Consider the following 14,306-nt stretch of genomic DNA (forward strand, 5'->3'; position numbering starts at 1 on the left):
ATTATGATAGTTTTGTTAATTTTTAATAATTATGATAGTTTTGTTAATTTAACATTTTGGTTAAACATATGAATGTATTTTCAGAAAATGGTGGACTTTGCGCTGACCACGCCGCTGCAGGACGAGAGTGTGACGCGCGCGCCCATGCAGATACTCACCGACCTGCTGGCCGATGTGAGTACAACTGAGTACACTCTGAGTACACTAGTACAGGTGTAGTCACTCATCTGGCAACAGAAGCAACTATCTACTGCCCAAGAATATGCCACCTTCCTATATTCTGGTGGTAGTGTGGAAATATTTTACGAAGATCGCGTCGAGAAATTGGATGAAGGAAACTTAGGCAAATAAAGGCCTCATATGCTACTGTCTAAACTAAAGGGTCGGTAAATGTAGAGAAAGATAATACGTATTCCAATTGTACTGACCTCTACTTCTGCCTTATGATCTTATTAAAATAACATACACCTATAAAAAGTGAAACTTCTCTATTTAAAATTCTCATTATCCCTTCAGCGCCAAGACAGCGTGGACTGGGACGAGTGGGCGGAGGAGGCGACCAGCGTGGCGGCGCCGCTGCTGGCGGAGCGCCACGCCGGCGGCGAGCTGTGCGCGCTGCTGGCCCGCCTGTGCCGCCGGCGTGGGGCGCCGCTGTGCCGCCGGCGTGGGGGGCCGCTGCCTGCCCTCGCGCCGCCTGTGAGGAGAGTGCTGACGAGGAATGTTGACTTTGCGAGAGCGCCCAATGCTAGGAGGCTGGTTCGAGATTATATTAGGTGAGTTATTGGTTATGCTGTTTTGGGAAAATAAGGGGAAATGTGTAAAGGTTCTACTTGAGAATGCGTATCATATAAAATTTGCCTCCTCCCAGAATAGTTAATGTTACTTAGGACCCCGACTCCGCGTTGTTCTATGCTTAGGACCAGCAGACCATGTTTTGGTTAAAAGGGAAAATGAAGAGGAAAGGATTTCAGTTCGGCCCCCTGCTCTGGCCCTGAAGTTGCAGAAAGTTAGCTTTTTTATTGCTGTCATCCTTTTGCAGATAAAGTAGAAAGTTATCCTTTCTGCAACTTGGCGTTGGCCTGGATTTTTCATGTGGAAATATTGAAACTGTTCTTCGTTCGAGTTACCTATCTCTATCGTACTTCTAACCTAGTTTGTTGTAACTACCCGCTTATCTACTTACCTACATTTTCGTAGCAGACGTCTTGGTTATGATTCACTAGCAATAGTCACTCATACCTTTACCTACCAGCACCTACCTACATAATAATTATACAGTCACCGTGTACCATTTAGAACAACGTAATATCTAAGACAAAACAAATCGCTAGAGGGAAGATAAGAGAAAATAAGTCCACGGAAAATCCTGAATGAATTGAACTGTTGGGTCATTCTTTTCATCTCTCGCCGTGTCACATAAAAACAATTCCGAGTGAGTCACTAAAGTTATGACTAACTAACATGTCTTTAAGATAACGATCCACGAAGAGATTAGGTTTGAAAACTAATAGCAAAAAATACTTGGAAAGAGATCATAGGTAATTAAATTAAGTAGGTATATCATAAAACAATCTTTCGCTAGTTTTTCAAATTCGTAGAATGAAAGTTGCCGCCCTGAGTCACCCCCTTTCTGCTTACTGCCTATCCTATATGTACCCCTTTTTTAAGACCCTTTATTTAGACTATCATCTTTGTTCGTAATTCACGATGACTTCAGTGATGCGATGAAATCAAAGACTACTACTAACTATGAAATACATAAGTAGCTAATATATAATATGTAATATAATAATATATGTGGGGACAGTTCGAATCGAAAGATCGATTTTACTACCACCGCGGCCATCGCCATTCTTTAGCAGACTCGGGCTCGGAGACAATGGCGACCACAAAGGCCCCGTATCATGTAACGTTTTGAAACAGCGCTGATACGAGAGTGTGCGCAGCCCATTAGCCCCATTCGGTAACAATGGAGGTTAAGCACCCAGTGCGAGTGTGGCTGTGATCCCTCACAAATTGTGTCAGGTTGTTAGTGCACTTAGCGGCCACTGACGTCAATCAGCACGTTATGCTATAAATAAACAAGCACCAGCGGTTATAAAAACTGATGATTTCGCCGTGATAACGACTCCGATGGGACTTGAATTTGAAATACTTACGCACACGTTTCGACATTCTTCTTCGTCGTGACGTGCCATGGCAACTAGTTGAATGAAACGCGCATAACTGTGTGCGTAAGTAGCTTGATTGGAGATAGGATTCTTATTTTTATTAGCAAGGTTATAGCTTACCTAGTCTAGTGATCAGGTTGTTACCTACCACATTTCTCAAATTTACCGCAAAAATACAAGTAGCTAAATACAAGCCTTTATTCCAGTGCGCTAAGCGCCCACAGCTCGGGCGTATCGCTGATCCGTCGCTTCGTGGAAGTGGCGCACGGGGGGCAGGCGACGTGCCCGCACCCGCGCGCGGCGCCCAACCTGGCCGCGGTGGCGCTGGCGGCGTTGGATGACCACTACCGGGAGTCCCCCAAGCCTCACCAGTGCACGGATAGGGAGAACGATGTGCTGTGCTTCGCGGATATCTTGGAGTATATGTGAGTTGAAGTCTGATAACGAGAACGAAGAACATAGTTGAACGAGCCAAACGATCAAAATTATAATAATATGGTCAGCATTTCATCACAGCTCCAGCGTTTCATCAGTAAATGTTCACCCCCGCCCCCTAACAATCAGGAGTTATCCAATGATTCAAATGAACGATATAATAATATAATATACAGTAAATATGTTGTGCTTTATTGATATTATGGACTTGTTATGAACCATTCAGATTACGACTTTCAAACTTACTCCAACCTCATTGGCAACTCCTTGCAGGTGCGAGTACGAGGACTGGCTGGTGATCGTGAGCGGCGTCCTGCAGCCAGTGCCCGTCTGCGCCGGCGCCATGCGCTGCCCGCGGGTCGCGCGGCGCCTCGCCGGCGTGCTGCGAGCCATCAGCGAGGACTCCCGCTGCTCCGTGCATACGTGCTTGGTGCCCGCCCCCGCGGCCAGACTCAACCCGCCCTGCTGGCTGAAGGCTACAGCTCCGTCTGACCCGCAGCTCGCCTTGCCGCACCAGAAGCTGTGCCGGCTTTGGGGCGATATGGTAATTGATTTCCTTAAGCTTTTTTATTAATCAAATACAGTTTACTACACAAAATGCAGCAGCCAATAACAATGCTGCTGACGTAGTAGTGCTAACGCTTAGACAAGTAAAGCGAGCTAAAGTTACGTGGAATTTCCATTAAAATTCGATTTCTTTTACAGATCGGAAGTCTCCTCAACTGCTGTTTGAAAAGGAAAAGCTTCTTGCAGAGCATGAGCAAGCAGTTGCCAGACTTTCTCGTTGTCGCCTTAACGGAGCATGTGAGTACCGTTAATACCTTCCATATAATTGTTATAATTTAACCCATTAATGGCCAAGGCCTCCATGGGACCTTTTTTGTGATTCAATTGTTTTTTTTGTGGTTTCTTATGACCACTCATCATCATCATCAGCCTTCTTACGCCCACTGTTGGGTATAGGCCTCTTTTATTTGAACGCCAAAACTTCCGGTCCTGTGCCGCTCTGGTCCACTATTTCCCCACGACCCTACGGATACTTATGAACCTTTTTGTTGTGTTCTTCCAGCCTGCTGCTCTAGAATCTCTCTGCCTGATGCTGGAGTGGGAGGTGGCGAGCGGGGAGCAGACCCAGCTCGAGATCATCGCCACACTGCAAGGAACCGACCTCGGACAGAAGTACTTCACGGACTTGTGCGATCGACAGCAACATCTTACGAGGCTTGTGAGTACCACATAGAAAACTTGTTAGATAGGCTTAATCAGTTGGCTTAGGTATATCTTTAGGCTCCTAAGTTAAATTCATCTATAACTCGCTTTAGCATAGAAACTCTTTTCTATTCTGCTGTGCCGATATACCAACACCTAGAAGATTATCATTTTACAAAAAAATATACAGGGTGTTGCAAAAACGGTATACTAAGCCGAAACCAGCATTATTCATTTTCCATAGAAACTTAGTTGGTCACGTGACTTTTTACTATGGAGAATGAACATTTTTTTTCGCGAATTTTGAAATTCTGATTTCAGTTTCGGGCTTAGATATACAATGCTGCACATGCTGGTTTCGGCTTAGTATACCGTTTTTGCAACACCCTGTATATTTTTTTGTAAAATGATAATCTTCTAGGTGTTGGTATATCGGCACAGCAGAATAGAAAAGAGTTTCTATGCTAAAGCGAGTTATAGATGAATTTAACTTAGGAGCCTAAAGATGTAAGTACGGTGGCCTGCGCCTAAAAGTATACAGGCGGAGTTTTTAAAATAGCGATCCCTGATGAAGGGACCAGCTACATCCGTTATAAATCCGGGGACGTGTTGTGTGTGATGTGTGTAGCAGTGGTGTTTATGTGGATGTGCTTGAGCAGCATGTGAGCTTGATGGGAACACCCAAATATTCCGAAAAACTTTTTTCCGAATTTGAAAACACCGAATATGTAATTTACGAAATATTGCAATACCGATTTTTTGAAATGCCGAATTCTAAAAATCACGTAAATTATAATTTCAAATATTATAATCACGAAGATTTGTTATTACGATTGTCAAATACACGAACGTTAAAAAATACGATTACTTAAGCATACGAAAAATAAAATACCGATTTATTATAATCACGAAAAATTCAAATCCCGATCGAAAATGTGATAATTCGTGATTTTGACAAAAAAACCGTAAACGTCTTATAAACCTTAGACCCAAAACCTAAAGATAGGTGCGACGACGAGCAAAGCGAGGAGGAGCGTGTTAGGTGCACATAGATATCGAAAAACAAAGCGGAGCGCAGCGAAGCGGAGCGGAGCGTTTCACATAATATAGCTTAAAAAATATTGTTAAATTGTATACGGATTATGCTGTTAATAAACACACTATTATTAATAACTATTTCTTGTTAACTAAGATACATTCGGGAATTTGTATTTTCGGAATATTAAAACTTCGGGATTCGTAATTTTAACAATTCGTTATAATAAAAGGTCGTACTTTTAAAACATCGAAATAATAATATTCGGAAAATTGACTTTCGTCATTTTAATAAATATGTTGTTTGAAATTTCGTTTATTAACTATTCGTGATTTTCGTTATTCGGAAACTTGAAATTCGGGATTGTGAATTATTCGGAACTATGAAATTCGTAATTTTAAAAATCGTTATTTTCATATTCGTAAAAAAGTAATTCGGATTTATGTAGTGTACCCGAGCTTGATATCGCTATTTTAAAAACTTCGCCTGTATACTTTTAGGCGCAGGCCACCGTACTAGATAACGTTTAGAGCAGCAGGGTTCCGAAACTTAGTTTTTCGTAAGCTAGGGTCAGCTACCCCGCTGGTCCGCTAAGAAGTAAATAGGTTCACACGTCTTTTTTCTCTTTCCTATTCCATATTCTTCCTTAAACTCCAACCAATGTCCCTCCCCCAGCAATCTGAGGGCGGTCCCAAGCAGCTAGCACTGCCACTGCGCGCCACCGACGCAGACGTGGCGGCGCTGCTGGAGGGCGGCGCGCTGGGCAGCCTCGAGTGCCTGTCGCTCGCCTTCACCGGTGTCACTAGTGACTGCGCGCAACATCTCATCAAGGTACTGTAGATACCTGCAGCTAAAGGGCTAGCGCTACCAAAAGTTCTCCGTCGCGCTCGCCTTCACTTGTGTCACGAGCGACTGCGCGAAACATCTTATCAAGGTAGTCTAACTGGCTAATCTCAACACGGACGCGGACGTGGCGGCGCTGCTGGAGGGCGGCGCGCTGGTCAGCCTCGAGTGCCTGTCGCTCGCCTTCACCGGATAAGCGCTTATCAGCGCTGGTTCGGAAATAGTATGAAAAATTCTGTATATAACAGCTGGCCTTATAAAACATTTCCCCTCCCCTTCCAGTTGCCAGGGCTCCGCTACCTGAACCTGTGGGCGACGCAGTTCGGCGACCGCGGCCTGCACCTCATCGCGGACCACCTGCCGCAGCTGCAGGTGCTCAACCTGTGCGAGACGCCCGTCACCGACGACGGCATCGAGGCGCTGGTCTGTGAGTACCTACCCAATTCTTTATAGGGGTGTGGGAATATGGATTCCACATTGATTTAATTAATCAATGCCCTGGGTCTGGCCAGACCGACGGGGCGGCGATGGCAGCAACGCGAAGCCAGCGTACATACTAGCGTGACGTAACACTATGTTAGTGTGAGGCAATGAGGTTTCACCCTCAGACACATTGACGTCGATATGACGCTCGTCGACTGTCTTTGGACCTTCGTTTCCCTTTTCGTTGTCATTATTAGGTGACTGCTTGTTTTAATACTGATGCTTGTTAAAGTCAAAATTACTAGCCGTAATTCCATTTTAAAAAATATATCTTTTCCCTCCAGCTCTAGCCAGCCTGAAGCAGCTGAACCTGAACAGTACAAAGCTGACGGCAGCGGCCTACGACACGCTCCGAGAGAGACTGCCCCTGCTGGAGGATTTCGACATCCGCTACACCGAGGCGTGGTGACCTTCACCTTGGGACACCCTAGGGAAAACTCCGGGCTACAGGAATCCTGGTTACTGACTCTCAAGTAACAAGCGAAAGGCTGACTACAATGTTACTGAAGACTTTGTAGATAGGGCTATACAATATGAGCACGTGATAAAAAAGAATTCTACTACTAGTTAGAAAGAAAATTTATATTTTTTACTGTCAGTAAGTGGTTTTTTCATTATTTTTTTCATTTCATTCAAAATGATTTTTAAGATTGTATAAATATTTGCGATATAATACTTATTGCATTACGTTACGCTGGTCGTTATTTTTTTAAAGATATAAAGTTAACTCAATCTTCAGTTAAAGTATTATTGCTATATTACTGTAAATTTTCTTGAAAATAATTACTTAACTGAGTTATACCTGAATGTTGAAATGTGTATATAAAAATATTCGAATTTAATAGGGGTAGTCATAAAATTATATTGTTTAGGTAGATATGGATAGATAGGAGTAATCATAAGTATTTTTTAAAATAAGTTACTATGAAACTTTGTCTTAAATGTGAATATATATACGTTAAAGTGGTAAGTACAAGTAAAATATTAAATTATGATATCTGCTGTAGTTAGTAAATTTACCTACGAAATAAGAAAATGCCATAAATGTATATCTGTTTTATTATTTTTGACATATTATATAAGTAATCTTAGAATATTATTGAGGCTAAATGCTGGAGACTCACTTAGATCATAAACTTTCACCAACTTATTCTTATTAGTTAACTTACCATTTTTTACTATCCCTGTACATAGTTTAACAATCGAGTAAGTATACCTAAATCTACTAATAAGGGTACCAGGACGTAGGTATGGTCAAACTAGGCAAGCTGAGGGCTTAGTGGGAGTTTCCCGGCGTTAGAGCAGTGAAAAGTTAACACGAATTAGTATGACTGAAGCCGCTGAAGTAGTGCAGCGTATGTGCCACTAGATGGCGACTCTACTGCTTTTACTCCTCACTGCTCGAACTTTCAAGAATAAATCACACTCCTGAGATTGTAAAACACAAAAGTAGCTGTGTTTAGTTAGAACTTGGTAGCCGGTTCCCAACCATTGGCTTTTCGAGTTGAGTTTTAGAATTCATTGCATAATGGTAAAAGCGGGTATCGAGTTTTTTACTGATGACTGACTACCGATGTTGGAATTTAGTATTACGGGAAAATTATTTATTATCATGATAATTTATCACAATAACTGTAGTTATTCAAATTGTATAGTGCATATATACCATTATATTGTAATTAAATATTGTGTAAACTACTTAAAATTAGTGAGAAGTGTACGTTTAGGTAAGTACCTACGTTATAAGGTTAATTCTATGTTATTTATAGGCATTTATCAGGTCAAATCCAACATATTGAGGATGTGTCAGGCAGTGCAATGGTTCTTAAGGATGTATGTCCTTTCAGAAAAAACACGCGTTTACAAACACATAGATTACACCTACTGAGTAGAGTGGTGAGACAATATCCTCGGCCAATGAACAGTTAGCCGGCAGAGGGTACTATCTCGGCACTCTACTCAGTAGGTGTAATCAAGGTATAAGTTACTAAGTGTAGTTGTGTACAGTGACACGTAGGAGGGACCCACTGCCTTAGATATTACGGTTCTGGTCACATAATAAATAGTACCTAAAGATGATTGTTCGCTGTCATTAAACTAGTAAAACTTTCAGATTCGGCTTTTAACGTTCAAAGTAATAAGTACCTAAGTTAATATGTTAAGTTATTGCATTTACATACAAGAAAATTTCAGTCGTTTGTTACTAATTGAAGTAGGTACAAAAAATTGTCCCGAGGAAGAAGTTTAACAAGTATTGAATCTCATTGTGATATCTAAACCCAATCTTGTTTTAACACTTTGCATCGAGACGACTTGTTTTGTTAGTCAACGTTCTATTTTTTTAAACACGCACAGTTTTAAGATTTTCGCGCCGATACGATTGAATTTATAATTACTTATTTAATTAGATATAAAGTGGAATTATGTCGCCATGTCACTTGTAAAAAAAACTTAAAAATAAAGATCATAATGGTAAATTGAATTTAGTATTTAAATATAATCAACATTAGCTAAACCTAATCATAAGAAGCTAGAATAACATCAATAATTTCTGATATGAATCAGTGAATGACTCAGTAAGAATGTTGCATTAGAATTGTCTTGAAGAGATATAAGACTACTCATCCAATGTGGAAAGTGAGAAAGATGTTTTTATAAATAAAATAATTAATGTTCTATGTATAAATCTAGTTTTTGTTATTTAACTCACCTATGAATAAACTACGGGCTACTAAAATATAATTCTTTCGATAATAATCTGGGACTATCGACAATAGACTTCTTTTTTACATAATATTGAGGTAGTAACCTAACCTACGCATCATGTTGCCTCTGAGGTGGCCATTTGATATATTTTTTTCTTTTCTAGATATTATTATGTAAGTATTATATTCTTGGCAGTAAGGTACTTTATAGTAGTTGATATACAAATAAAATTCTGATTTACGAATCATCATTCCTAGACAATGGGTACAGACAATGAAACCACAGGATTTGTACACGAATATCAAATTATATTAACTGTGATAAACCTAAACAATACCAGCTCTATTCACTTTTACACTCGTTGAATTCTTATTTTCTTTATTTATAACAGTGCTCCGAATATATTTTATATATCTTTACAAACTCTACATTCATATTCATAACACAATATAACGAGACACTGCGGGAACTGAAAACAAGTCCATTGGAATTAATGTTCGTCTTAAATAAGGACGACTTCTTAAAACAGTATAATTTCAAGTATTTTAAAATATATCAATATAAACATAAGATAGCACGAGGAATTCGAAGATATCGCATTTTTTATACCTTTAAATCGTTTCTGTTCTCTTTTTGTGATATATCTCACAAATGCTTTACAACCATAATCCAATACAATGCTGTCTCGTATTAAAACAAACTCAATGACGCATTCATAAAAGGCAAGTTCGTGAATAAACATTGTACCGAATATTTTAGTTAAAAAAAGATATGTGCCCCTATGTGTTAAAATAACATATACCTACTCTAACTATTTTTAAATAAGATAATTAATAAAATCGCAAAGTATCTTATATGACATAATAGGTATGTATTGTATATTGCTAATAAAAATTACCAACTAGAAATAAAAATATATATTCTGTAAAAATATACGAATAACATAACTTCATCAACAACAAAGATTTAGAGACTGGGATTATTTTTAATTATAGTTTATTTGATTATTTTAAACATACTTCTAGATTTTATAATGTAAGTATAGTATTTTTTTTACAGAACATTTCCAAAATGGCAGTTTTGTTTCTAAAGACAGTAAAATAGAAGAACATGTAGCATTTATCCAGTTTTCGATTTCAACTATATCCTTTGGCTAGATTTATTGCCAGCTGCTATGTGCGTCCCAACGTACACGGTAGTATACAGGTACTTACATACATTCATTAACAAAAGGTAGTGTCACGCCAAGTGGCCTATTAATGTTGTATTTCTTTTTTAATATTAAACTCTTTAAACTCATTATCAATTTATTAATTATTCTACAATATTACTCGGTGAAAGAGATGAGATATCGCTGAGAATTAAAAATATTTTACGGTCAAATAGTAAATACTTTAACTTTTGCACAAGACAATGGTTTTTGCGCTAGGTTCACAAATAATAAATTCACAAGTCATGCCAATAAATATTTATACGTCTTAACCATGATCGAAAGAATCTTTCCAATATTATTTACATGAAATGCTAGCCGAAAGGATAAGGCAAACGAATCGCAATTATCTTAGCCTAACTAAACTATAATCATAATATTATGGAAACAAAATTCTAAATATTTACTTTATATATTTTATCATTATTTTCTATCCACAATAAAATCGGAAATTTATACACGACTCGCGAGTCTGAAACAATTATGAACGTCAACATGTCGTAATTCCACCACGATTACAACTTCCTGTAATACTGTTGATAAGGAATATTTGAACAGAACGGAGAGCGCTTATCGCGATCTGTCTTGGCCAGCACCTCAACTCTACATATCACACGGGATGCATAAACAACCTCACATTCCTTCAACCAGACGAGCTGACAGTCGAAACGAAAAGAAAAACGGAACCAAATCTAATGCTGTGTCAGTCCGAAAACCAGTTTGCACTGTGTCCAATGGCTGTTCTTGAACAGATGTTTCTCTAGTAGGGTGTAAGTTTACCGCTATTTGGTGAAGGCGGCGAAGACGGCCCACATGATCTCGCAGGCGTCGGGCCGCATGGCCTCGGCCTCGAAGTCGAGGTCGAGCAGAGTGCGGACGCGGCGCGTGGCCAGCTCGTAGTCCTCGTCCGACAGCGGCGCGAAGGCGTTCTCCAGCACGTCGGCCGAGTGCGCCAGCATCAGCAGCGCCAGCGAGCGCTTGTCCGCGTGCGCCACGTCCGTCACGGAGCGACGCAGCGCCGCCTCCTGCACCTGGAATTGACACGTGCGTCTTGTTAGCCTATACTATTGTAGGTGCGATTCCGTGCATCGGGGCTTACGATTATCATACAGACGGCTGTGTTGTATCATAGCATATTCATCGAAAGCCGTTGGCCAACTTTAAACTATGTACTTTTTAAATTGGGGCCAATATTCCCAGGGTTAAGCTATTTTAATGTGACTTCCTAGTTTGGCAAAGCAGTCACTAATACTAACCCTATACCAACTTCAGAGTTTGTCACCGACACACTTAGAATAATTTGCAGATGGCCTTTATTTTATTTATACCGCAAATATACTATACATATGAATAATATACCGTGAATCTAATTTCGGGTCTGCGACCTAAGATGTGTGTATCAATGACATACATACTGAGTTTTTATCAACAGATCATATTAATTAAATATCATTACATAAATAATATGTTCATACCACTATAACGCTCCAGTTATCTATAGTTTCTGTCATACTAACACGATAGTAGAAGATAAGCAGCAGAATAATTACGCAGTCACACCATAAGCATAAATCATTTTGATGAACAGCTATTAAATCCGGAAATAAAGTACTTCTGTCCCCAATAGGTCGCCGAGTCAATTGTTTCTTTTTAATAGCATACCTACATATATCATTCAAGCAATGGTGCAATGGTGAAGTGATGGCATTAGGACAGCCCCCTATTGCGCTCATGATTATGAGTTCTTTTATCAAGGACAGAGGGGTTGCATAAAGATTTATTTATGTTAGGATATGAATATGGTAACATTTTTTTTACCTTCTTCACAAGTCGACATTTGACAACATTGTCAGTCAGTGGGTGTGTTGTCATGTCAAACAGTAAGAAGTTCTGTTTCTCCGTAGTGAGCACCCCCTTCTCTACTAAGTTCTTGGCTAGCCTTTCTCGGACATTCTTCAGTTGATATTTGAGCTTCATCGGGTTCCATGTCTCACCTGTAACCAGGTATTGTAATATGTTAATTATAAAAGTTAGCATTTTGAGGGTTACATTTTTTTATGCAAGTTAAAGTCAACAATAGTCAGCATTCAGGATCTTGTGATTGCTTGACAAAAACTAATATCAATTATGTTATTTAATTACTGTGTCCATTAAAAGTAACAATTAAACAATTTGAAACCTGTTGGGTGTGGTTTAGTACCTAATATCAATTAAGATTTAGTTATAATTTGCTTTGGATCCCCACTTGCCATCTACTAAAATAATTATTATTGTACCAATTAAATAAAGTCATTTTAGTTTGATAAACCTCAGCTATAACATTTGTAAAGATCAAGGCTTATAAAAACCATTTTGTCACTTCACATCTCAACCAAAAATTAAATCTATATATTGGATACTTATCAGTTGCATTCTGGCATAAAAATATATGAGAAAGCTATGCAGAAAAGCTCATGGATAACCAATCTCATGGCTTGACCTTTAACCTTCACACTTCTTTGAACTTTTATACAATTCAAAGTTATGCAAGGTGTGATCCATTCTCTAGTTATGCAATGCTTCATTACGTTTAAATGTGTGTGAAGTGGGCTTAGCAAAATAGTATGATTTAAATAAATAACTAAAGGCATATTGCTAAAAATACTTTTACCCAGTAAAACTTATGTGTTTTTGTGCTTTTTGTTAAGCATTTCCCGACAATAGTTTAAAGCATAGGGTTAAATCTGACTATCAAATATGTTGGAACAGAAGTAGTGCTCACCGCTGAGATACTCAATCCAGCTCTGCACCGACTCAGGGGGGTCTGTATCCTTCATGTGTTTCAGTGCTTCATCCAACAACACATCACCTGTTGGTGTATCTGAAACACAAGGTAATAGGGCTTTATTTTCATACCACTGATAAGCACTTGAATAAATTAAAATACCTACATGTGACTGATATATCAAATTTACATAAATAAATAAAAATACCTACATATTAACCATAACTAATATTCTATCTGAACAAACAAAAAGACACAAAAGAATTTAGTCATACTCATTCATTATAAATGGAGTTTTACATAGATATTATAACAATAATATGCCACTGTGAGATAGTAAATAGGTCTACCACTAACCTGATTTCACAATTACTTTTCTTGACAAGAGACCCTTTCTTCTCATGCCTGCCCTTTCTAATTCCACGCGGCCACGCAGGCCCAGCTCGATGAGAATACATCCTCGAAGACCACTCGATATGCAGTCATTCCAAAATGATGTGTAACCCTGGAAAACATAGACCCGTCAGAAGTTTGGCCTCTGAGTTAAACCTTGATACCTAACCTTATATCGAAATAAAATACCAGATTTGATAGAGTTGTACGTCTTACCTCTTTATCTTTTAATCCTAACAGTAGCACTTCTTCCATCAGAGTTAAACGAGTCTCTTTTGAATCACCGTCATCGTAGTTTTTATCATTCTTCTTATCATCGAAGTCTTGGTTTTCCTTTTGGGAACCGTCATTGCCGTTCTCTTTTAAGACGTTTCTTCTTTGTATCAGTCCCTCACTTCTATTCATTTTTACATTTAACTTACAGTGAAAATAAGGAATCTAAACAGGCTAATAGCACGAAAAGTGTATTTTGCGATTGTTGTTGACGTTTACCATACGACACGAAAATAAATATGGCTGCCACTAGAGACTATGTTGCCAACAAAAAAAACACTATAATCAGTATGGTAGATAGTAGTTTTTAACAAGATGACCGAGTAGTAGGTAGCCCTGATTGCTGATGCCGAAGGTCCCGGGTTTGATTCCCCACCGGGGTAGATGTAACTAGTATTTAGACTTACCCACTGCGGCCTAGGTCAGTGGTGCTACGTGAATAGCAGTTTTTTTAATATTGTATCTGGTAACATTAAGTTTGCGTACCAAAGAGAAAGAGACTTTAGGAGACCGTTATTATTCTGCGGATAAAAGTTTTAACAAACTAGATTAATTTTGTGTTTTTGTTTCACTTTCACTGTTGCCAAGTAAGATTGGCCGAGGTTGGCCCAAAATAAGGCTTAGCCGCAGAGATGGATTAACCCTTAAACATAGCCTAGGGGCCCTAGGGCACAACACCCGACGGGGCATCAGAAGGAGAGAACACAGTAAAATCGAACTTATGCATGGGCATCACTCTCTCACAGATTACAAAAACCACACAAAAAAACAGTGATCCGCCGC

At 39.2% G+C, this 14,306-nt stretch overlaps 2 protein-coding genes across 2 annotated transcripts in view; one reads left to right on the forward strand and one right to left on the reverse strand.

Moving 5' to 3' along the window:
* LOC105385684 (C-Maf-inducing protein) overlaps nt 1–8,863 on the forward strand; it is a 34,635-nt gene extending 25,772 nt beyond the window's left edge. The window contains exons 6-14 of the mRNA XM_038112794.2: nt 85–174; nt 517–773; nt 2,378–2,596; nt 2,880–3,150; nt 3,312–3,410; nt 3,676–3,831; nt 5,527–5,682; nt 5,977–6,121; nt 6,462–8,863. Of these exons, the coding sequence (XP_037968722.2) occupies nt 85–174; nt 517–773; nt 2,378–2,596; nt 2,880–3,150; nt 3,312–3,410; nt 3,676–3,831; nt 5,527–5,682; nt 5,977–6,121; nt 6,462–6,586 (1,518 nt within the window). The 3' untranslated portion in view covers nt 6,587–8,863. The remainder of the gene's footprint in view (nt 1–84; nt 175–516; nt 774–2,377; nt 2,597–2,879; nt 3,151–3,311; nt 3,411–3,675; nt 3,832–5,526; nt 5,683–5,976; nt 6,122–6,461) is intronic.
* A 307-nt stretch (nt 8,864–9,170) lies between these two features.
* On the reverse strand, nt 9,171–13,770 carry LOC105385261 (Golgi phosphoprotein 3 homolog sauron). Its single transcript, XM_011555612.3, has 5 exons — nt 13,467–13,770; nt 13,215–13,362; nt 12,855–12,953; nt 11,912–12,087; nt 9,171–11,124 (listed from the first exon to the last, which is right to left on the reverse strand). The coding sequence occupies exons 1-5, from the start codon at nt 13,653–13,655 to the stop codon at nt 10,876–10,878; spliced, it is 861 nt and encodes a 286-aa protein (XP_011553914.1). The 5' UTR covers nt 13,656–13,770; the 3' UTR covers nt 9,171–10,875.
* Between the last annotated feature and the right edge of the window lie 536 nt (nt 13,771–14,306).

Source organism: Plutella xylostella, chromosome 5 (genome assembly GCF_932276165.1).
Source record: "Plutella xylostella chromosome 5, ilPluXylo3.1, whole genome shotgun sequence".
NCBI classification, from domain to species: domain Eukaryota; kingdom Metazoa; phylum Arthropoda; class Insecta; order Lepidoptera; family Plutellidae; genus Plutella; species Plutella xylostella.

Excerpts from the sequence above, each read along its gene's own strand:
- LOC105385261 (XM_011555612.3), bottom strand. The coding sequence starts at position 13,655 with ATGAATAGAAGTGAGGGACTGATACAAAGAAGAAACGTCTTAAAAGAG. Across the intron at positions 12,088-12,854 it reads CTGGATTGAGTATCTCAGCG|GTGAGACATGGAACCCGATG; the intron begins GTGAGCACTACT and ends ACCTGGTTACAG. Across the intron at positions 11,125-11,911 it reads AATGTCGACTTGTGAAGAAG|GTGCAGGAGGCGGCGCTGCG; the intron begins GTAAAAAAAATG and ends TGTCAATTCCAG.